The sequence below is a fragment of the Parambassis ranga genome, chromosome 16, assembly GCF_900634625.1.
Source record: "Parambassis ranga chromosome 16, fParRan2.1, whole genome shotgun sequence".
Taxonomy (NCBI): Eukaryota; Metazoa; Chordata; class Actinopteri; family Ambassidae; genus Parambassis; species Parambassis ranga.
The window spans coordinates 12,958,942-12,983,854 of NC_041036.1; the positions used below are offsets into that span (position 1 = coordinate 12,958,942).

At 39.9% G+C, this 24,913-nt stretch overlaps 3 protein-coding genes across 4 annotated transcripts; 2 read left to right on the plus strand and 1 right to left on the minus strand.

Moving 5' to 3' along the window:
- Nucleotides 1-3,591: 3,591 nt before the first annotated feature.
- On the minus strand, nucleotides 3,592-9,672 carry LOC114448545 (carcinoembryonic antigen-related cell adhesion molecule 2-like). Its single transcript, XM_028425554.1, has 10 exons — nucleotides 9,562-9,672; nucleotides 8,976-9,299; nucleotides 8,439-8,717; nucleotides 8,049-8,312; nucleotides 6,468-6,743; nucleotides 6,074-6,331; nucleotides 5,840-5,942; nucleotides 5,721-5,752; nucleotides 5,612-5,646; nucleotides 3,592-5,222 (listed from the first exon to the last, which is right to left on the minus strand). The coding sequence occupies exons 1-10, from the start codon at nucleotides 9,635-9,637 to the stop codon at nucleotides 4,977-4,979; spliced, it is 1,893 nt and encodes a 630-aa protein (XP_028281355.1). The 5' UTR covers nucleotides 9,638-9,672; the 3' UTR covers nucleotides 3,592-4,976.
- A 7,776-nt stretch (nucleotides 9,673-17,448) lies between these two features.
- LOC114448778 (carcinoembryonic antigen-related cell adhesion molecule 1-like) lies at nucleotides 17,449-20,058 on the plus strand. Of its 2 annotated transcripts, none has more exons than XM_028425950.1 (8): nucleotides 17,449-17,572; nucleotides 17,747-18,067; nucleotides 18,324-18,602; nucleotides 18,817-19,074; nucleotides 19,295-19,388; nucleotides 19,467-19,537; nucleotides 19,639-19,712; nucleotides 19,782-20,058. In XM_028425950.1, exons 1-7 carry the CDS (start codon nucleotides 17,527-17,529, stop codon nucleotides 19,689-19,691), a joined length of 1,122 nt encoding a protein of 373 aa, XP_028281751.1. In that variant the 5' UTR covers nucleotides 17,449-17,526; the 3' UTR covers nucleotides 19,692-19,712; nucleotides 19,782-20,058. The 2 variants fall into 2 exon arrangements, with proteins under 2 accessions (XP_028281751.1, XP_028281753.1); XM_028425952.1 differs by having other exon boundaries at nucleotides 19,506-19,537.
- A 3,380-nt stretch (nucleotides 20,059-23,438) lies between these two features.
- On the plus strand, nucleotides 23,439-24,837 carry LOC114448373 (carcinoembryonic antigen-related cell adhesion molecule 16-like). Its single transcript, XM_028425290.1, has 5 exons — nucleotides 23,439-23,757; nucleotides 23,847-24,122; nucleotides 24,206-24,454; nucleotides 24,533-24,618; nucleotides 24,715-24,837. The coding sequence occupies exons 1-4, from the start codon at nucleotides 23,439-23,441 to the stop codon at nucleotides 24,604-24,606; spliced, it is 918 nt and encodes a 305-aa protein (XP_028281091.1). The 3' UTR covers nucleotides 24,607-24,618; nucleotides 24,715-24,837.
- Nucleotides 24,838-24,913: the final 76 nt, after the last annotated feature.

Here is a 24,913-nt window from a genome sequence, read left to right on the forward strand (position 1 = left end):
ATTGAATATCTGTATATTTGCTTAATGAATTCTATTTATTTTTATATATTGACATTTTATATTGTAGTCCCCCCCCCCCCCATTTCCTAGGATCATATGTATTCCTAGTCATTGTATGTTCTGTATACGTTAAACCGTTCAATAAAGATTTGAGAAAAAACTATTTCAAAAACTTTCCATTGGACCCCCGTTCGAAAATCGCTTATAAAATACTTAAATCTCATTACGGTTACCATAGCAACACAATCGAAGTATTAAATTACTTAAATGAAAACCTGAATAGCAACAACGAGTGGATGTTTTGCATTTAAACATGAAATGATGTGTCTGTAACTCTGTGTGTCTGGCTTTCTGTGGGTTTTGTGGATTTCTGTCATGTTTCAAGTGTTTGTTGCACATTAGTGTAACACATGGTTCATTAAACCCACTTCTACACTTTAAAAACTGGCCCAGGGATAAATATTGATCAGTTTTTAGATAATATTGATTTGCGAATTAGTGAAAATAACAGCAGCAGAATTAGAATGTTGGTGTTACACTGCTCAAAAAAATAAAGGGAACACAATGTAACTCCAAGTCAGTCACACTTCTGTGAAATCAGCCTGTCCAGTTAGGATCAACACTGATTGTGAATCAGTTTCAGCTGCTGTTGTGCTAATAGAACAGACAACAGGTGGAAATGAGAGGCCGTTATCAAGACAAGCCCTATAAAGGAGAGGTTCTGCAGGTGCTGACCACAGACCATTTCTCAGCTCTCATCCTTTCTGCTTGATGTTCGATCACTTTTGCATTTTGTCAGTGCTCTCAGCATACAACCCACACAAGTTGCTCAGGTAGTGCAGCTCATCCAGGATGGCACATCAATGAGAGCTGTGGCAAGAAGGTTTGCTGTGTCTGTCAGCACAGTGTCCAGAGAATTTTGAGTTTGACCAGACCTCCATGGGTTAATAATTTAGATTTACATTGATCTTTTTTTTATTTTGTTCTCAATGTATTCCACTATGTAATGAATGAAAAATTTCAACTGGAACATTTCTTTTATTTTTTTTAACAGTGTATTTGAGTTCACTTTGTCAAATCTACCATAAGTAATTTAATGATCTTAATTTTCCACTAAATCTTGGAAAAATACTTTGGGATCATTTTTTGGGTGCTACACATTTAGCTGTATCGCTCAATCCACAGAAGCACAATATGTATAAATTATGTCTGGTGGCAAAGGTGACAAAAAGGCTTGAAACAATATGATACAAGAGCAATTAGTATTATTATGAAGAAGAAATCACCACAAAAATGTTTCAAACTATTTTTGAATTACGCATGGATTTGACGTGTCATATACATATATCATATATATGTATGACATGTCAAATCATGCGTATATGACGTCATACATATATGACGTCTCTAACTAAACTAACAAAGTATTAAACAAAAGTTCAAAGTTAAATAAAAAAATTAAAAATAATAATAATAAATAAATAAAAATGAGGAGCAGCAGTGGCGCAGTGATAGAGCAGCGTTGTCCAATACCCGGAAGGTTGGTGGTTCGATCCCAACTCCTCTCTAGTCATTGTTGTGTGTGTCCTTGGGCAAGGCACATGACGTATGACACTGCACAGCAGCCTTAAGCAATTTCTCATCTGGGATTATTAAAGTATTAAAAATTAAAAATAAAATAAAAAAGGGACAAAGTGCATGCTGGAGACACTGGAGACACTGAACAAGCCAGGACAAACTGACAAAGGAGAGCACAAGACTTAAAAACACTAAGGTCAACACACAGGTGAGAAGAATCACTGCAGGATGCAAATAAAAACAAAACTGGGAATCATGGCAATTGTCATACTTAACCCTCAGGCGTCACTTTAATTTACTACCCTTTTGTGTCATTAGGGGACAAAAAAGTCCACTTCCAGAAAACTGCTATAAAAAATTAACAGATTAATATTTTTTCTTACTTTTTTCTGCATAAATATGTTAAACAACTTCAGCCCTGCTCAAAACTACCAAACATTAAATCATTTTGAGGAATTTAACCCTTTAAATGCCAGTTTGATTACTTGATGTCACAGTAATTTTTTTATGAAGAAAACACAAAAAATGAGTTATTTTCCACAAAACAAAAGTTAGGTGGCTGAGGCATTATTTTTATATCTGTCATGGATAGGTCAAAGATTAGCCAAAATATTGAGTTTAATGCATTATTAGTTTTTAAGTTCCAAAGGTGCACCTTGGCATGTTAGGACTTGACGTATCATAGATCATCTGCAAAAGCCCAGAACACTTAAAACAGTAAATGTTTGTGTTTTATCAGACTATCTTCTCCATCTTTGAACAAGTACAGCCGAATATATTGGCCAAGGTGAAAAGTCCTCCCTGTATAGAAGGATGCATTAACCAGCAGAGGGCAGCAGAGACTTAAAATGAACTGTTTTGTAGAAGCTGCAGATTGTTTACAGATTGACTCTCAGTCTCCTCTCCTGGTCTGTGGCTGTCCATTACAAACCTAATGCCTAATGTTCAACCTGACAAAGGTTTAGCCCACACACCCCCCATACTTGAGGCTGACCAGTCCTACTGACTGAAAGGTTTCATATGCAGTAATTCACATGACCACAGGAGGGCACACTATTATATAAACTATGGAACTAGTGTTGTTTTCCTGATGAGGACACACTGAAAGTGTTTTTACACTTCACTCCATGGACACATGAATTAATAAGAAAGCGTTGAAACTAAATTTTGCCAATACATATGTCTAAATGTACTCCTAATCTTGTGGGGTTAAAGTTGTTTCTACCATATGTGGAAATTTAAACTGTATACATTGCTTTTAACATTGTTTTCCTTTATTTGTAACTCCACACAGACTCCTCACTCAGTACTCTATGTGACAACCACTGTTCATCTGTGACACATCTGTCTTTATGGCACACAGTTCAGATAAGCATTTAGCCAACATCCAACCCAATCATATAAAAATAAAGCAACATGCTGGTGTATGACCACAATTCTTAAATCTGCCACTATAATATTTTTTAATACTTTAATCCATACTGTAATCATTAAACATCAGCCTCGGGAATGTGGCTGTCCAGCCCTGTTAAAAGGCAAATAGACCGTGAAGGCATGCCTAATTACTTTAAAACCTAACAAGCGTTCCCAGCTGTCACATTGTGAGATAAATCAGTATATACTGTCAACCAGTGGCGCTTTTCTGGTGAAAGACCTACAGGGGCAAACTAACGACACAATGGAACAATACCATAAACTCTTCCCCACTCCTTAACAAGGCTCTTTTACAGCACTGCCAGCATGCCAAGTATGGCATCGGGCTGGCACAACAACATTGAACTTTGAATTTACTGCTGCAATTTCAATGCTGTATCATGCTTGGAAAATTAATTAAAATTTGCTTAACTTCCTCTTCCTCCTAGTTCTTTTTCTACTTTCTACATTTCTGCACTTTCTCTGTCCCTGAATTTCTACCTATTCACTATTGACTGGATTTTAAATATCAGAAACTAATCAGCAATTGTGGAATCAACACATGCAAATACATACACATCACAGCAGCAAAACATGCTCTGCAAATCTGACGTTTATTTATTTGAATAAGCTGTCAGAAAAAAAATAAATTTAGAACAGTTCCATTCACTGCTTTCATTTAGTGAAAAAAAATCATCACAACACTTGACAGAACAGAGTGGAAAACAATGCAGGTCAACTCACCTGGGTAATAAGTGACCAATGTGGGTAAGAAACATATTGATCTAGCAAGCTGTGCAGCAGAGCTTAAGATAAATCATGGTTTGCTTTTAACTGGTGGTCATGCTCTTCAAACATGTCTGTCATGTCAACAAATACTGCGGCACCTCTCATACATGACTGTACACAGCACCTGCTAGATCCTGCCTGTTGCAAAATCATAATTTTTCAATGATATGATATGAAGCAAATAGAACTGTAAGAAGAACAGCTTGTTAAAGTTATCAAATAATAATAAAAAGCTCAGCTTGAAAAGCTCAATTTCTTCTTGCCATGCATGTTTCTCAGTGTAAGCAATGTCATATATTTCCTAGCAATGATTCCTGTTCCCTAATAAAACTAAAACATTTTTTTTTAAATCACATTTAAGTTATTAAGATTACAATAGAGATGCTCTCATCAGTGATGATTTTCCGTTTACTAACTGCAACCTTCAATGGAACTGAACATCCTCCTCCAGCATTTCCTGAAACCTGCCATTTAAAGCTTTACAAATACCACACAGACAGGATATAGTATAACTAACAGATCATAAAAGTTAATATGTTACAAAACATTTGTTTGTGATGAAAATAGCATGTTTGCTGCTTGCATTGTGCTGACTGAATTGTGCTGACAGAAGGAACATCCTGTCATCTCATCAGACATTTACCACAAGCCTGCTCTGAAGCTGTCCACATTTTCTGCATTTGTGCTGCAGAGACTTAATACCTGAGTTTACCTTTTTACCTTTTACCTTTTATCGTCAGTTGGTATCTACTGATATTAGTTTAAGTGGAGTCAGTGTAGAAAAGTATTTTGTTATTAGTAGACAAATCTTTCAACCACTAAAATATTATACTTAAGTAAGTATATATAAAACATTTCAAAGTCAAGTAGTCTCCAGGAGTTTTAGACAAACTGAATAATATAAACTTAATTTCCCAAAGGTATCAAAGTTCTGTCCAAGTCTAAAAGGTTTATGGTTCAGTTAACTGCGCTTTGCTTTGTACACAAACAGCGCTGAACAAAAAGATGGGACCGTATTATTGATTTTTAAAAGTAATGGGGAAATACTGCCTTTTCACATGAGCCATGGTAATAAGAGACTAATTATTAACCACTGCTAAAGTGCTTTGGCTAGGTAATCCCAAGGCTATATAACAAACCACAAGAATAGTGCACATATCTCCAAACACAACCGCTGCCTCTGAATCCATTCACATCTAATGTGATGGATGTTTGTGTACCTGAGCGGAGGTTTGTGCACCATTTACACCAGGCTGAGGAGCTGGCCTCTTCACTCGCTGCATGTGGACATCATAGGAAGGAGGCGTGGCTGCTGCAGGAGGTTTGTTGTTCACTTTGACTTGAGCGTAGTCTGATGAGTCGGTCAGTGAGTTAGTCTGAGGCTGCAGGACTGAGCCACTGTTTTCGTGCTTGAGAAAATTAACATCTGCATAGTTCAGCTCCTAAAAAAAAGTTTCATGGGCTGTATTAAGCAGTTGGAAAGGGTTAATGCACTACTATACTATCCGTCTGCTTCCTGGTTCAAAGTCTAACGTTAAGTGCTGTTGTAAAAACAGGTCATAGATGAGTGTGAGATGGGGGGAAGGGAGCTTGAGTTAATCAGACCACAGTCCTGATTACAGATGAGCTGCAAAACAATCTGTTGCAATGTATTTTTACCACAAAATTACGTGTCACTAATGTTGTGACTTCAAACTTAACACCGGCTTGAGTACACGCACACCAATACACCTGCCTGTTGTGAAAGTGCAGTACAGAACCAGCGGGACGCACACATACAGAATCCTTGCTTTGTCTCTAAATTGTGATTGAATGTAAACGCAGGCTTTACCTGAGCTGTGAAAGCTTGGTTGGTATGGTTTCCACCTACAATAGAAAAAAAGAACAAAGCTTAGAAATAAATGAAATGAGTTTCACCAACACATGCAACACTCATTTACCTTCAGAAAATCTTCTGTTAGAGGATTTGCTTCTGTTTAAAAAAGTGAAAAAGAACAGTAGTATTATCAACAAAAACAATACAATCACTATTTGTATTTCAAAGCTATTATCCACTTACTTCTTCTTATAAATGAAGTATGAACTGCCAGCAATCAACCCAATAATAACACAAACTGCAATTACTATTCCAGCGATACAACCAGGAGGACAGGGTGATGGTTCTGGGATTAGAAAGAACAGAAAAAAACCTCAGGAAGCTTGCTACTCTCCAGATAAATGTTTTAAAAGTATGAGCTAACCACAACATCTAATCAGTATCAACAGTATCTGCAATCAGTGCACCCATAGATACCTGTTACAGCCACATGATGCACTGCTGATGAAGATGATCTCCCAGTTATATCATTCTGCGCTTGACAGGTGTAGTCGCCACTGTGAGAATAATCCGCTTCTTCTTTAATGAACTCAGGGGCGTTGTAGAGAATCTCCTGGTCATTTAGTATCCAGGTGTAACTGGGAGCTGGTGTGGAGTCAGCAGAGCAGGTCAGCTTTAAGGTGTGTTTGAAGGTGATCTCATTTAGACCTGTGATACGAACATTTTCAGGTCCATCTGAAAGACAGATATTAGAAACTTATAGCAACACAGATATTGTCATTTAGTTTAAAAGCTACAAGATTATGTTTACTTTTCAGTGTAGGATTATGGTTTATATTCCAGAAGTTTTTCTGGGCAGTTAGTTACTTACAGTTAACAACCATGATGTATTTGGCTCCATCACTGCTGATGGGGTTGCTGACATTACAGAAATATTCGCTGCTGTGTTTTCTATTCACAGGGTCAAAAGACAGCACCCTGTTATTATCGTACAGTGTCATGTTGTCAGTCAGGATCAGATTTACGCCATCCTTCATCCAGGTTCTAGTGAAGATGGAGCCAGAGGCCTCACAGGTTAAGTTGACAGACATCCCTCCTTCAACCGTCAGGTTTGTTGATGATTTGACAGAAACGCCGGATATTTTCTCTGTTGGACCAAAAAAACAAAAAAAAACAAACATTTTTACCGTTACTGCTGGCAAACTACTGCCTATGTTACACATCCTGTAGCTACATACTGCACTGAGCAACATTTTCAACATTCACTCTCCTTCTAAGCTCTGCTTTGGTCTTTACCAACTCCAGAGAGCAACATCTGTCTCATTACAAAATCTATCAGGTTGCAGACAGCAAATCAGTTCTTTGAGTTGAGGTAATAACAATGACAATAATAATCACTCAGTACTTGTATTTTTTATATTTATATTTTTACTTCCTCCCCTTCCTACCCTCACCTATGGTCATGAGCTTTGGGTAGTGACCGAAAGAATGAGATCGCGAATACAGGCGGCCGAAATGAGTTTCCTTCGAAGGGTGGCTGGGCGCTCCCTTAGAGATAGGGTGAGAAGCTCAGTCACCCGAGAGGAGCTCGGAGTAGAGCCGCTGCTCCTTCACATCGAGAGGAGCCAGCTGAGGTGGCTCGGGCATCTGGTTCGGATGCCTCCTGGACGCCTCCCTGGGGAGGTGTTCCGGGCATGTCCCACTGGGAGGAGGCCCCGGGGAAGACCCAGGACGCGGTGGAGAGACTATGTCTCTCGGCTGGCCTGGGAACGCCTCGGGATTCCCCCAGAGGAGCTGGAGGAAGTGTCTGGTGAGAGGGAAGTCTGGGTGTCCCTGCTTAGACTGCTGCCCCCGCGACCCGGCCCCGGATAAGCGGTGGAAGATGGATGGATGGATTTTTACTTCAATAGTCAGTGGCATCAATGTATGTGAATACTAGAGTTAATTAGGCTAATCTCCATCAGCTGGTAAACCAACCCACCCAGGACACACAGCTAAAGGCAGCTAGAGACGTTTGAGATGTCAGAGTTTTGACAGCTGTAGTTTCCACTTTGCCTTAACTGAAGGTTTCAGAGTTTGAGCTCTGGTTCAGTATCCATCAGACTGTCTCTATTTAGAAACTGAAACATGGCAGCATGTTTGGAGACAGCTGAGCAGGACATGTTGATATTTGACCCTTGCTCAAAATAATTTTGTGATGGCGACTGTGTCAATGTAACATTTTCTGGGCCATTTTCTTGGGTGGAATACATGCTGTTCATCCACAGGAAGGAGGGAACAGAGGAGGAGCAGGGCAGGCTGCTGCTGCTTTTATTCATTAATAACCATCCTACATTTTTCATCTATATAATTTGTTCTCTGCAGTGTCAGACCACTCGTTTTCCTCTATAATTTCGTTATATTTAAAAAGATTTATCTAAGGATCTCATTTCTAACCAAGCTTTAGACTTACCCAGAACAGAGACGACTGAAGTCAGAGATGTCTGATATCTCAGAGTTTTGTTGTTAAAGGCCTGACAGCTGTAGTTTCTCTGACCCTCCTGAACGTTGGTCAGTCTGAGCTCCGGTTCAGTATGAGGCAGCTTGTCTCCATTCACAAACCACATGTACTGAGCAGGTGGACGAGAGACAGCTGAGCAGCTCAGGCTGATGTTTGAACCTTCCTCAAAGTATTCTTTTGGTGGAGACAACATCAAATTTATATTTTCTGGGCCGTCTTATTGTAGAGGACAAAAAACAACAACAATTTAGCTTAGTTATCTGAAAAACTAAATGGTATTTACAGCTCACTGAACAGTGGAACAGTGAGTTCTATAACTGAGAAGGAAGGTAAATCACTCACAGCTGATGGAGAGGTTTACAGGATCACTGGTGCCATTACTGACTGGATTGAACACATGACACCTGAATGGTCCCTGGTCATAACGGGTCACATTAACTATAATGAGAGTGGCTCCACCATCAGTGATCTGAACTCTGTCAATGTGCGCAACCTCAGAGCTGCTGTTCATCCACCGGAAAGAGAGGGAGGATCCAGAGGAGGAGCAGGACAGACGGACAGAGCTGCTGAACTCCACCAAGTCTGTGCTGTTGGAAGTCAGTGTAACGTTGGAGACCAGCACTGTGGGGGTGTACAACAAAATGGGATTTATGGTTCCCTTCATGAGACAAAGCTGCAGTTGAAGGAAATACTGCAGACTGACAGGGAATATATGAATATTAAAAGTTCACACCAGCTTCTAACTACAACATTGGGCTATTTGATGATCCTAACTCAACATCAAGGAAAATACATGTTAATATTATCTCTGAGACCTTTGAGACCTTTTTGTGTCTAATTTAGTGTCCAGCATGAAATAAATGTGAAACAAACTCTCACCAAATACATCCAGTCTGGTGGTTCCAACTATTGAGAATGAATCAGCTGGTGTAATGCTAACTGTGTACTCTCCGCTGTCACTAAGAGTCAGACCCCTGAGCTCCAGAGATGCAGTAGATGGGAAGAATGCGATCCTGTCTTCATACTCTGGTGCAGTAAAGTTCACATCAGAGTGTGAAGTGATTATGTCTTTACTCCCAAATTTCCAGCTCACTACTACAAAAGGTGTATTTGTTGGAGTCAGTGTTGTCCTCAATGTCACCGTCTCTCCCACAGAAGCATTAAAAGGACCATCTGGAAACACACGAGCTGCTTCACTTAAACCTGAAAGACAAAGTCACATTAAGTCGACGATCCATCAAATGGGTGTTGAGGTGTTGATCATTTTATTTCCGATCCCCAAAATGGAGTTGGTAGAGACTAACCATGTTACCATTTAACTCTGAACCAGAGACCAGGGAATGATACGTAAACAAAACCATAAAACATAGAAAACTGTACTGAAATACAGGCTACTCTTTTAAGAATATGGCCACTATTGAAATAGACGAATATCCTTACTACTTACATGTCAGTTATTACTTACATGTAATCGCCACAGAGACGATACAAAGTAAAGATAGATCCATTTCTGATGCGATACCAGCAGAGAAGTCAACCATCAACCTCTGTCTGTCACGGTGGAAGTGTCTGTGTACTTGTGACTCATTTGAAACAGTAAACCCGTCTGTGTGATAAGTTCACAAACCCGCTGTCTGCACAGTCACCTAAAGCTGGAAAACGATGCCATCTTGTGGCGTAGATCTTATTTACACAAATTAAACTGACATGAGCATATGGTTGCAATGGTTTACAATAAGTTTTCTAATTTCACTGACGGATCTGAGTACTTGTTTAGTATAACGATATGTATCTGTGAGGTTGGTGTGTGTCTGTGGAGGAAAAGAAAAGACATGATGATGATGGGCTGATGCCTCAAGCCGATGGAGTGTGGAAGAAGTGTCAGCGTGTCAATGTTTCTCCCCAAACTTTCCTTTGGGAGCGTGACAAGTTTCAGTACCAGATCTGACGAAACTGGTAGGAAGGGAAAAAGGACATTTGAAAAGAAAGATTCTGGACGGCCACAGTTTAACATGTAATAAACAGCACAAAACACACAACTTAAATGAAGCAGATGTAGGGCAAAGTCTCTAGTTATAGCAGAAACCCACAGACAAAAAGGCAGATAGAAGCAAAAAGGAAAGAAAGAGAAAACCCCACACACACCAACAGTCATTTGAAAATATCAAATCTTAGCACTAAAAAAACATTCAAAAATAAAATGCTGGCATTTAAAAAACTATATTCTCTAATAATCTATTTTACTTTGATGTTTGCATTATAATGCATTTTTCAGTGGCACTTTGCATTTTATGGCAATGACTGATCTGTTCTGGGCAGATGTTGGGGCAGGAGAGACAGGCAGGTTGGTATATAAACTGCATGCAGATTATAAGTAAATGAAGCTCCCTGAAGCCCTGCCCCCTCTGCGCTCAAACAGTGAATTGCGACCGAAAAACACATTCTAAAAAATACAGACAAGTTATGACTTGGACCTGGTCTATTTGAGGGAGCACATTATGCTTATATCATTTCAAATAAAAGTATAGTGTAAACTTCTGTGCCAGCTTTTATAACATTAAAAAGTTGAGGGAGGAAGAATAAACTAATCCGTAATTTAGAAATACATCTGTTATCTATTAACTAGTGAATCAGAGCTTCAGTGTTTACAGATAATCCCAATTTCTTTCATTAGCAAACACATTAATTTATAACCACAAAAACTGGCATAATATGTTTATATAAACGGACCCTGTGGACTTCATAAACCACGTTGTTGATGTTCAGCTGCTGATTTATTGCTGCTGTGTAGGCCACAGCTTCACCCTGTTTAACTTATATTAACTTTAAATTTAATTTGTCAACCTCATTAATTAAAACACTGCATTATATAACGGTACAAAAAAACAGAAACAGGTCACGGTCAGCATTGATAGCACACAGTTAAATCTAGTCTAACAAGCTAACACACCTGACAACAATTAAGCAACGCTGATTAGCATTAGCGGCTAACGTAGTTCGCCATTACGGCATAACTACACCTAAAAACGAGTCTCATGTCCTCACCTGTGGTAGAGAGGGAAGCCTGTAAGGATGCGTGACTCTTGTAGAAAGCAAAACTTCTTCTTGTTAAACGTAAAATGTCAATGAACAACAGAAGTGCTGCCAGCTCCAGTATGAAAAGCCACCTACATGCAAACTATGTGCACAATTTATTGGCATGAACTGAAACACCGTCCGCACCTACAGACCACGCAGCTCCTGTGAGGGAGGAGCGCAGCTACCGCTAATTAGCATATTGGCACACTCGTATGCGTAATAATGACATTGTTCTTTCTTTTTAGCCTCTAGTCTGAAGAGGGACAGTTTGAATTCAGTGTCTCTGGCTTGTGTTGAGTTTGTAACATAGAGGATGGAAAGCGGGCAGCATGTCCCTGCAGGCCCCCTGCTGGACATAACAATTAATGCTGGGAAATTAAATGAAGTGTACTGTACACTTGCAACACTTTATCTGCATTGGTAAATGGACATGCAATTAAAATAGTTTGACTTTTTACATGAACATTTTTCTTTTTAATTTGTACTGTGTGTGACCTTTTCCCATTGCAGACAAAAGCTGGTGGTTCCATCATACTCCAGGATTGATGAGCATCATTTTTTTCTTTCACTTTTTTGCAAAAGTTTAATTAAAAAATCTTTTAGACAGAAAAAAATCAACTGATCAAAATACTTAAATACAAATATAATAGCATTTTGTATACTTTTCTAAGAAAATCACACCTGTATTATCACAGGCCTTTATACATACAATCACATCAAATAAATCATAAATAAAAAAGTCACTGAAAACACAATAAATTAATGTTAAACATATCAGAGATATTTGTGCCTTTACATTGTATTTGATTAAAAAACAGTAGTAAATGTATGGATGTGAGGTTTTCACACTGAGAACTGCAGGTTTTAGAAAGCAACATTTGTTAATCTAACAAACATGTATAGATGTAAATGTATATCCCTGTTAAAAGTGGTCTATGTCTTGACAACTATTGCTGTGTGTGCTGTTTGCAGTGTATCCATGGATGTACAGGACTCAAAGGATTACTGTGATCCTGAAGGAAGGCCAAATACAGGAAGGTGTTTGTGTGTTAGCTCTTCAGTGCTGCCACCTGCTGGGCCCAGCAGTGAATACACTGGACAGATTCACACATTATGTTAAAGTCTGGTGGAGACGGGTTACAGGGAGTGGGTGAGGAGGAGGAGGAGTTGGATGCACACCATTCAGAATATTGGTCCAATCCGTTCTGAAAAAAAAAATACACACCCACATCACTAATCAGTCAAAAATTAATCCCTACAAACACTGCCGGCTAAAGTGGATCATCACAAAATCTGTCCAGTCTGAGGGGTGTTTTCTTTTGTCCCTTTCTTATTTTCTTCTTTTCCTTCATTTTTAGTTTAATTTCTCACTTTGTCAACAATTCTGTCCCCCCTCCCAATGTTTAAATTCTCTGTGTAAATCTGTTTGCACTCTGAGACTTACCAGGTGTTGCAACAGGTCCTGGTTCAGTCGGACCACTTCACACATTGCTCTGATGTCAGGACAGTAAGGTAGGAGCCTCTCTGCACACACCTGATACCTGGACAGTTTTTCCGCCAAGGTAGAAGCCTGCATCAAACCATAATCAAAATGAGCACCAAACACAAAAACACACAACACATTGTTTGTAAACAAACATGACCCTGACTCTTTATGCTGTCAGACGTGGGTACCTGGCTCAGAGGAACAATGTCTGTGCAGGGCAGGACTGGGAGGTCCCTCGTGATGTCCTGCATCAAAAGCAAACATGGAAACAAGCTTCATGAGAAATGTAGGAGAAAAACAGATGGGTCCTTTTTTTATGGATAACCTGTTCGCTGTTCTGTCTCACCATGTTGTCCAGGGTGAGGCTGTAGTTTTGCAGCGCCTCCTGCAGATCCTCAATGATACTTTGCACTTCAGCGTATTTTGGGAGCGCTTTACCCACAGCAAGCTCCACCCGCGTCACCAGGAACAAGAAGAGCAGGTACACACAATACACTGAAACAAGAGGAAAGGCTTTACTTTAAACCACTGAAGGGAATGACTGTGCAACAGTTGGTTCATAGGAAAACAGTCACTGTGGACGTGTCGAGTCATCTTGCTGTAACATAAAAAATGAACCTAAAAATGGATGCCTCCACATGACTGATGACAAAAATGTTTTGCGGCTCTGTCTGATGATCAAAGACTGAAGGGAGTAAAACCATTAATGTGGTCAGTACTGACTCACTGTGAAATGGATTTACTGAAAGAAAAGGTTAACCCTTTAATTCCCAGGCTATTGTTTAAAATGTTCATAGATGAAATAGTCTTTAAGTTAAGGATGTGCTGTATGAGCCTTGCTTACTGCAGAAACTACAGTGTACACAGATAACAAACACCATTAAGTTTCAATGACACCTCAAAAAATAAAACTCCTGTAGCTTGCTGACTAAAAAATGTGTAGGATTTACATTTCTGCTAACTTAATATCATTTTGCATGTAGACAAATAGTCCACACATGTATTTAAAGGGGCCCATTACTGACTCACAGTCTACACCTCACCAGTCAGACCCTACAGTTACAGTTACAGTTACACAGACTAATGACTATGTGCACCTGGGGCTCCATGAGATTTCGCCACTCTGAAACAGAATATCACAACTTTACCAATAGAGGAGTATACTCTGACTGTTGTCTTTGCAAATCAGGCTCCCCCAGAAATGTTATACAGCTTTATGGATACTTTAACTTGGTCTCGTTGTCAGGATACTATGACGTTTTGTGCAGCTGATCACTTCTCTCTACAGGTTTTACTGTGTTAGCTACACACAAGCTTCAGAGAATAAACATGCATGAAAAAAAAATACATTTAGATGTACTAAATCTACTAAAATACATACAATATGAATTATAAATGAAGAGAACAAGACTTGAATGCAGCCCTGCAGCTAACGAATAAGAAAATAAAAACTGACTTGTGTCTTCTGATGGAGGGATGAAGCAGCAGTGAAGGTCTGGACTTCAGCCTGGTCTCTGATCCTCTGGGCTGTGGAGGATGTGATGTGCAGCCTTTATGCTGCTGATGCTGATATTTATCCTCCATCCCTCCTGCATCAAAGTGTGTTCTGTGGAAAGCATGTGTTGTGTTCTTAGAAGGTTTGACATCAGTTAATTTCTGTAGAGTTGGATTCCAGGATCGTATAGAGACTCAAGGCGCTGAGTCAGACTGGGATTGTGTCAGTCCTTTAAAAAAGAAAAACAAATCTGCACGTTTCATCAAATGATGCGAGACAGGAACTCATACCTTCCTCATTTTACTCATTATTCAGATTTCACTTTAAATCCTGCTTTCATCACCCAGCTTAGTCACTGTCCAGACGGGTACAATGTCAGGAGGAAACAAAACTCATAAAACACTGTAAATCTCCTCCCCATAACACATTTTCATGTCAGAGAAGGTTGGCTGTTAATGACACTAGCAAATAAATAAAGTAATTAACTAACAAATGTCATGGATGACATAGTAGGCTATACAGGGGGACAAAGGTCAGCTGATGGGACCGCTCTTACATGAAGATTGCTGCTCCAATTAACCCTTATATGCTACTTTTCAGACTTTTTTTTCACACTTTCACACATCAAATTGCTGGCAAACAGAAGCCCTTTTAGAGAAGTTACCAGTGTGTGCAGCTGCAGAGTCATGTGACCTGGTTAAAAAGAAGTTAAATAACTGTTGAGTAAAATTATTCTGTTAGTATAATGTGGTGGTATTGTTCATCTATGAGTGGTAGTTCAGTGCAGCTATGTCTCCTTCCTGTCACTTTCTTCTGTTGAAACGTTACATTGGTGTCAGCAGTGTGAGCACTGGTTAAAGCTAAAAACTTACCGGTGTTGTGCAATCACAGTTGTGCCTCCTGTCAGTCAGTGCACTCTTGCATCACACAGAGTTTTTCTGTGACCCTATACTGCTGGCTCCAAGGCACAAATATCCAACCATTGCACTTCCATACCCATGATGCAGAGCGGCAAGATGCATTACAAGCCTAACAGTCCCACTTCAAGCACACCGTGTGGAAGAAGCTGTTGTCTTATGTCCTGCTCTGCAGTCTTTACCATATATTTCAGATACTGAACAGGACGACTGGACTGAGGAGACCAGTCACTGACTGACTACTGGAAGAAGCCATTAGGTGGTTAACCAGTCAGACTGTGATATTCAGACCTTATTTGAATGGCATTAATAGTACCGAGAAAGCATTTCCCATTGCACCAGCAGCATGACAGCAGCATCTGCTGCCTTAGCATGTGATGGAGATGATTCAGACCAGGCTACATATTCCAGTGTTAGTGATGCTGTAACCACTGTAATCTATATATTTTTGTATTTGCCTGACATGAATGAAGCCAGGCGTGGCTTCACTCATAGCATGTCATCATAGCTCCTCCATAGGTTTACGGTGTGCCTGGGTGGATGCTAAATCGGCTCTACATGTGGGAGTACATGGATGTGAAATCCTGCCATTCTAAGAATATTAATATGACATAAACAGCACTCAGACCTTTTTTTTAAATTAGTGATCCCTTTAATTGTTCAACTAAAAGAGTCTTCACTATTAGTAAAGGTCAATGAAGCAGAGCGTTCTGCAGGAAGGCATCTGAGCCTGCACCGGTGAGGAGTCTACAGTCTCCTGGTGGAAGGTGGAGTTGGGGTGGTGGTGGGTGTCTGCGGGACAAGGTGACATAACAAGATGGCAGGTTGTGTAATGTGATAGGACGAATGAAAGACAGAACAGGTGGAGCCACTTAAATATAGCTTAGTCTCATTGTTAAACCACAGTAAACTTAAAAAACTGTTTGATGTGTTGCCATGACACAAACAAACAACAATAATGGACACTGCGGTCACTCACTCTCTGTCTAATATCTGTAGGAGGGAATCATCCACCTCCATGTTGGACGTCTCATGAGTCTGAGCTGCTTTGTTGTCACAATACAGTTGTTTATCTGAGCATTCTGCCCTGTCTCATCTCTGACCATTAACATGCTGCTTCCTCCTTGGTTATTTGTGTTTTTCTGATATTTTGTGTAAAAATGTGTCACATTTCCTCAGTATTGATCAAAATCTAATCATTTCAACCATCCATGCTCTCCAGCCAGCAATCACAGCGACTCACTGTTTCATCATCTTCCTTCTCATTATTCATATTTCTGTTTAACTCAATTTTACATCACTCCAATTTAATGACTAAGGTCAAAAGCCCAGCCATTGACCTCAGTCACAGTTACAGGCAGGCAGATTGAAATCAGGGACAAATGGAAAACGTCTTCATTTGCCTGCTTGTCTTCCTTTCTTTCATACCAATCTCAGCCTGTGCTCTTCTTCCTTCCTCTTTCTGTCATTTTTGTTATCTTCTTCTTTCCTGTGTCATCTTCCACTTCCATTTTCTCTTTCTCTTTAATATATTAAACCTATGAATAAATAAACTGTGCACAGAAGCTGCACCACGTGTCTTACATTATCTGCCCTTTTCCCTAGACATTTAAAGTTGAGTTCCTCAACACAAATCCTCACTCATCAGGTGGTTGTTCATTGAACATGATTGATTGACACTTGCTGCATTATGTGCATTTACCATACTGTGTTTGTATACCTGATCTAATCAGTCGGTTTAATTTTTACCATCTTTGGACCATCTCTACCACAGAGTGAGGGATAACACAAAGTGATCACAACTACTGCACAAAGACACAAAGAAAACAAAGTGACACAAGCAATCTCATTAACAAAAAATATATATAATATACAAACAGGAAACAGCGACTCAGAGTATAAGGCTGGAAAAGAACACACACCTTAAATACACAAGAGGGATGGAAGACAACTAGACCCAGGTGGAGCACATTAACCACCCAACTAAACCGTGGACACGTTAGAGCTGAGACCTCGTCCTGGTGAAGCAATCCCAGTATCAGTCGCTGTCTTACTCATACCAACATACAAACACAAAACGATTTATCAAAGTCAGTATATATGTACGACCTCAGTAAATGTTGAACACATGTTGAGAGCTGGATGATCGTTTTTAAATCAATCGTGATATTGATATATTTTATGTATATTGTCTTCAGATTTATCACCTCAGTACGAAATAAATAGGACATCTCCTGTTACAGTAAGTTCCCTCTGTTTGAAACACTTCGCTGTTGTTGTGCATACTGTTAATGATCAATCCCATTCCACACAGGGGTCCTTTCAGAGCTATAATAGGAAATTCCATTTACTTCCTTGTTCTGCCTTCATATATTGATAACAGAGTATGTCAAACTAACACTAGAGGAGTGGGAAGGGGTCTAACTCATCACACTATATGTTATAACAGATGAAATGGAAAAAGCTGTGCGATGCATCGTTGTTCTGGGTATCATCTCAGGTAAATATATTTATTATATAAATGCCGCTATATTGATGTTTACAGAGGTTCTGTTGGTAGAGGGTTATTCAGCCAACAGACTGCAGCACTGTGCTTGGTGTGCAAATATTATAAGAAGAATTATTTACTTTACAATTTGTCATCTAATGTCATGAATTAAACCTTGTCTTTCAGGTTTAAGTGAAGCAGCTCGTGTGTTTCCAGATGGTCCTTTTAATGCTTCTGTGGGAGAGACAGTGACATTGAGGACAACACTGACTCCAACAAATACACCTTTTACAGTAGTGAGCTGGAAATTTGGGAGTAAAGACATAATCTCTTCACACTCTGTGAACTTTACTGCACCAGAGTATGAAGACAGGATCACATTCTTCCCATCTACTGCATCTCTGGAGCTCAGGGGTCTGACTCTTAATGACAGCGGAGAGTACACAGTTAGCATTACACCAGCTGATTCATTCTCAATAGTTGGAACCACCAGACTGGATGTATTTGGTGAGAGTTTGTTTCACATTTATTTCATGCTGGACACTAAATTAGACACAAAAAGGTCTCAAAGGTCTCAGAGATAATATTAACATGTATTTTCCTTGATGTTGAGGTAGGATCATCAAATAGCCCAATGTTGAAGTTAGAAGCTGGTGTGAACTTTTAATATTCATATATTCCCTGTCAGTCTGCAGTGTTTCCTTCAACTGCAGCTTTGTCTCATGAAGGGAACCATAAATCCCATTTTGTTGTACACCCACAGTGCTGGTCTCCAACGTTACACTGACTTCCAACAGCACAGACTTGGTGGAGTTCAGCAGCTCTGTCCGTCTGTCCTGCTCCTCCTCTGGATCCTCCCTCTCTTTCTGGTGGATGAACAGCAGCTCTGAGGTCGCGCACATTGACAGAGTTCAGATCACTGATGGTGGAGCCACTCTCACTATAGTTAATGTGACCCGTTATGACCAGGGACCGTTCAGGTGTCATGTGTTCAATCCAGTCAGTAATGGCACCAGTGATCCTGTAAACCTCTCCATCAGCTGTGAGTTATTTAACCAAGTCAAGTAGTAAAAAAAAGAAAAAATCATTTCGAATTTTATTTTTAATCTTTGTTGTTGTTGCTTCCTCTAAGTAAACCATTTTTTGTTTTTTGTTTGCCCACAAAAATCATATTTTTTTTCTTAAATAAAATTAATTGTAATCTTAGAGTATATATACATTTGTGTTGCTATGTGATTCTATTATCTGTCTTTCAGATGGACCAGAAAATGTTCGTATCAAAGGTCCAAATGAGATCATCTTCAAACACATCTTAAAGCTGTCCTGCTCTGCTGACTCCACACCAGCTCCCAGTTACACCTGGATACTAAATGACCAAGAGATTCCCTACAACACCTCAGAGTTCATTAAAGAAGAAGCTGATTATTCTGACAGTGGCGACTACACCTGTCGAGCACAGAATGATATAACTGAGAGATCATCATCATCAGCAGTGCATCACGTGGCTGTAACAGGTATTTTTCGGAAAATTGTAAGGTGTTGTTGCAACTATGAAAATTTAGGCACTTTTAGAGACTGTCCATGCATCTGTATGTGATTGATGATATTGGACTAACACTATCACTCCTGGTCCAGAATCTGTGCTGTAGATTAATCTGGTAAAGGTAGCAGGAGGAGGTCAGTCCACTATGATATTCACCATCTGAGCATTGTGTTTGGTTTTTACTCCCACAGATCTCTCAGATGGTGCCATCGCTGGAATAGTGATCGCATGTTTGATAGTTGCTTTTGCAGGAGTTGCTGGAGGATATGTTTTCTTTAAAAAGAAGTAAATCAAAATATTCTGTCATCAGATTTTATGATCTGACATGCAAACTGACTCATATTTAAAAACATTTGAATGTAGTTGTTTTGAACTATTTTCTTTCCTTTTTTCAAAACTCAGCATCAAAGCTAAACCTCATTCAGGTAATACAGGTTAGTATTTATCTTATTATGTATTTAATCTTATCCTATAGAGCAACACATGTAACATAAAACTGAATACTGAAACATAGATGATCTTTATCTTGGTTCAGAACAAGAAAATATGTATGAGAACATTTCAGTGATCTATGATAAGAAAATATGAACGCATCAGCCTTCCTTTGAGGTGAGTAACTTTTTAAAGTTTGATTCAAAGAAACAGGTTACTCAGTTTAACTTCCCTGTTCTCCTGCAGATAATCACTAAATGAGGAAGGATGGACCATAATAACCAGCTGGAACAAAGGAGAAGATAGCTTTGTTGTACTTGTTGATGTTTACATGAATAGATGTTTCAGACAAAAATGCCCTCAAAGTGATGTGCACTAACTAGTGTAATTTTGCATTTTAATTATTAAGAATACAGTGTCTGACTGTATCCTTTTCTACATACATATAACCAAATAAACTATAAATGCTGTGTACACGGAATGACACTGAATGATTAAATAAAAATTAACATATAATAGCTAATACATTAGACTTTGAAAGTACTTTAATGTTGCTGTTGACAATCCCGATGGCAGCTGAAGATGGCAACTATACAATGGTTCACTTAACAGCAGGTGAAAACCCCAGAGTCCTAAGTGAATGTATATACCCCTACATTCATTTTTATTCAGAAATTTGTAGCTGTTATGGCCCCATGATAAAAAAGTAAAAGTGACATTACTCTTTCATCTTAAGGCCTTTACTAGCTTGCCCTGCAGTGGAGTACTTTGATGCATGTGATTGTCATGGTCAAAACATTTATAGATGGTTTAAAGCTTGTTCTATTTACGATAAAAAAGATGGTGACAGCAACTATGAATGTTTTCATGTCACTGTTCTGTTATAGGTGTCATTCTTTGCCACTAGGTCAAGAGAATTATTATGACTATTTTACAATATTTGTCTTGTTTTTGTCGCTTGGTTTCATTCAGATTGGATGTGACATTCACCCAAGATGGTACCACAGAAACTGTGCCAAGACAACAATAAAAGGAAAAATGGCAAAATGCATCTGCAATGCCTGCAAATAAATGTGTATAACTCTCAAAATTGCAAACCAGCTTTTTATGCATTAATCTCGTTTCATCCATGACAGAATCATTGAGTTTGTTTAACTGAATAAAAGCAGCAATAGTACATTGTAAAAAAAAATAGTATTAACATGAAAATACATACGATGCCTGAAGTAAAAGTAACATTTTCACATTCAACATATAACATACAACAGTATGTTGAATACTCAATTGTGATTGGTCAAGACCAACAATGGACTGATTCAGTCCAGTTGCATGTAACTTGCATATCTGTGCTACATGCAAACAGTGGATTCTCTCAGCTGTAAAACATTAACTCAGCAGTCCGAGCTGCCAGTAGCTCTGCAGAGGCCACAGGTCAGCTAGGATCTATAAAGCTGAGGCTCTATCAGTAATGGAAATCTCCAACCTATGCTTTAATCTACTTATTTGTTGACTCCTTAAAGTTTTAAGACATCAGAAGTTTGGATCAACTGAACAATTATTTGATTTTTTTTAAACTTAATTGATAAATGAAAAAACCTTTACTAGCAGTCTTACTGTAGCTATTGTAAATACATAAATGAATATTTTTGTTTGAATATTTTTAAGTTAAACTTACTCTCTTAATATCTTGCAAAGAGAAATAAATCTATTTCTATACGGCGATAGTTCATCAGACAAAGTGTTGTGTAAGGGTTGTGTTTTCACTGCAGATGTGTGTACTTTACATTAAGAAGTGCTGTGTGTGTTCAGCCCTTCGTGGGCTCTTTGTCTGCATCACAGTGCATTTACAGACTTGGGAAAGAGCCAAAGAATCCATTCAGAGCTCATAAACATGTAGAACTGTAGCATGACTCCATAGGTGAACAATGTATTTTGTATCACATTAAAAAAAAAAAATCACATCATGCTTATTAGTTATGGGCGTTTCTGGTTATAATTATAGAGATATGATGCTACAACAGGTGAGTACTGTGAGTTAAAAAATATTATTAAAAAGTATTATTTTCATGCTCTCTAATCACATTAACCCCACCAGACACAGCACACAGTGTGAAGCAAGAGCTTTAAGTGACATATTTACTTTGTGTATGTCTCACAAGGGGTCATTGTTACTGAGGGGCTCCATGTTAAACAGCCAGTCACGTCTTTGCTTTTAACTCCTCTACTGTACATTTGCCTAAATCACACACAGACCCCACCTCACAATCTGTTTGTGAAGGAGGCTCAGTGTCTCCTGGTCCTCTTTGATCCTCCTCATGCTGGAATGCCACACGGCTCACCGCAGCCTCTCAAACCTGACCCTGATGGAGACATAAACACGCTCACTGAGGAGCTCATAAAACTGATGCAGCACACTTAGAGTACGAGTAAAACCTGGACACTGTGCATACAATCAAGCTCGCAAGAACAAGAACCCAAAACCCTGGCATCATTTTAACATTCGACATGTGACAAAAAGGAAGGAGTTTCACAGCTCTTATTGCATGCATATAGCTGTTAAATACAACAATCATATCAACTTCTTTTAAATTCAGCTGATTGCTCACCAAAACCTGACTGAACACACTGTATCTAACCAGAGGCAGCTTGGTGTGTGTGTGTGTACACAGTGGTCCCATAAACACTGCTTGTGCTTTTTATTGCTGAGTGGGGGGCTGGAGTTGGTCCTTGGTGTGGGTGTGCACAATAAAAAGAGAAGCAGCACCTGTCACTCTCCTGGTTGCTTCTGGGATAGAACTTTGGAGAGCATTAAAGAAGTCTGTAACCATGGACAAGAGGGCCAGCTGGGCTGCTGTGATGCTGCTTTTATCAGGTAGGAAGTCACTTTAATCTGATTTCATTATGATTTCATTGGAGTAAATAAAAATAAGTAAACCACACAAAAAATCCACAAACAGGTATGGATATATGATGCTATAGCTGACTAACTTTAAACAAAGGAAGCCTAGACAGCTACACAATCTACAAAGTAAGAGAAGCTATAAAGGTACAACAACATGGAAGGGATGTCAGCATCCTCTTTAAAAGTCACGGGAGACCAGCTGATTGGATCAGCACAACTTCAGGGAAGGAGCAGCCAAGCCAGCGCGCACCATGGATGCACCTGAACCCAGACACTGACAATATAGGTGTGAGAGGGAGAGTGGGGGGTGAAGAAAAACACAAAAACAAGTCTAATGGCCACAGGCCGTGTGTGACATTTCGTTTTTCACTACTGCGTTTGGAGTAAGGCGTGACTGCGCACACAGGAGGCCCTTGCTTCTACAGACATTAGCAATTCTTTCTTCTTAAGAATCAATCACATGTCCTGATTTGTGGCAGACCTGAGTCAGCATTAAACTTGTCAACTAATGCAGCAGCGGCAGACAATGACTCAACTTTTTTCATTTAAAAACGCCACCTGGCTGACACTGTTTAAACTCTTCCAATAAAACCAACTCCCACAGGGAATCACATCAACCAAGTTCCCTTCACCTTGTAGGTCTGAGGTGGGGCTTTTCTTCAATCCCTACATTTCTGTGGATAGGCCTCAGGCACTAATTCAGACACACGGAAGATTGCAGCTTTCGCAGAGTTACTCACAGGTTGTGTGTGTGTGTGCACCTTGGGCTGTTCTCTGGAACTCCAGCTCCAGCTGGTGCAGCCTCACTGCTTCAATTCCCAGCTGGAATCGTGTCTGCGCCGGTCCCTTTCTTCCACCTCCATTTCGAATCGAGCCAGACAGATCTATAGTCTGCATGTTCCAGCTTGCTGCTACCACGGTCACTCAGGGTGTCAGCAGACTTAACACTGCTGGTTAGAATTAGAGGAAGATTCTAACACCATGTTATTTCTCGGTCAGGTATGTGTGTAGGTGAAGATGTTTTACCCCCGGGACCCCTGAGTGGAGCTGTAGCAGGCTCAGTGAAGTTCACCACCACCCTTACACCTCCAGAGAGACCTTTCCTGTCTGTCGGTTGGAGCTTCAACAGGGTGAACATCATCACATCCACCAGCACCAATGTCACCAACCCTGGACACGTCAACAGAATCTCCTTAGACCGAGCCACTGGGTCCCTGGAGCTCAGAAACCTGGTGCTGGAGGACAGCGGGGAGTACACCGCCACCATCATACCAGACGGAGGCCTGCAGATCCAGGGGAGGATCACTCTGAATGTGTATGGTTGGTATGATGCCTCAGGTGGATTTAATAGTTGGGGTAGTGAAGTATCATACAATATTCTCACTGTACTGACATTTTGTTTTATGCAGCACTGATAACCGGTGCCACCATCCACAGCCCCGCTGTCACCCTGATAGAGGAGAGAAGCTCCACCAACCTCACCTGTGAAGCCACCGGCTCCATCAGCACCAGAGTGTGGACCAAAGATGGCCAGCCTCTCCTCCCTAGTGACAGAGTCAGCTTCTCCATCGACAGGAGGATGGTCTTCATACAACCTGTTCACAGTTCTAACCACGGCGTCTACCAGTGTCGGGTCAGCAACCCCGTCAGCTTCATGGCTGCAACATACAACCTCACTGTCAACTGTGAGGGTGTTTATTTGTATTTATTTATTTGCAGTCAGTCCTGAATTTTACAGCCCTAACGTATGTATTTTTCATTTGTGCAGTTGGACCATATAACGTATCAATTTTGGGCCCATCCACGGTCCCACCTGGTCACAGAGTGACCCTGCAGTGCACAGTGGACTCTGTCCCACCAGCAAACTTCAGCTGGATGTTCAACGGCAACGAGACACACGTCAACAGCTCCTTGTTTGTTATCGAGAGGTTAGAGGCAGAAAACACTGGGAATTACACCTGCACTGCCAGAAATATGGTAACCCTGAAGGAAAGCTCCACGGTACTGCATCTGAGAGGTAAAGAGAAGCACATGTGTTTAAAAAACACGAGTTTTTCACACATCACATGTTGACTGTCCTTTTTCCTGAATGAAGCTTCCTGCTCTGCCCCCTGCTGGTCGCTGACAGCGTTAGTCATGAGTGCATTGACTCTGACAAGGTCAACATAACAGCACCAACAGGTGAGAGTAATAATAATATTGGTATATTTGCATTATTGTTCATATTTAATCATCATACCATCACATTCATTCACCCTGCTGTTATTTTGTTCACAGATTTTGATCCCTCCTGGTGAATGTATCATTAAAATGACTCCAGAATGTGATTAACATGTCACATTGCTCTATGCTGAGACCTTTAAAATGTGTGAAAACACATCTGTTTTTCCTCCTTCTGTCACTTTTATCCAATTTATACAAATGATTTATACGTGTTTATTTTAAAGGAGCAAAAAACTGTTATTTTGTCTTTTTT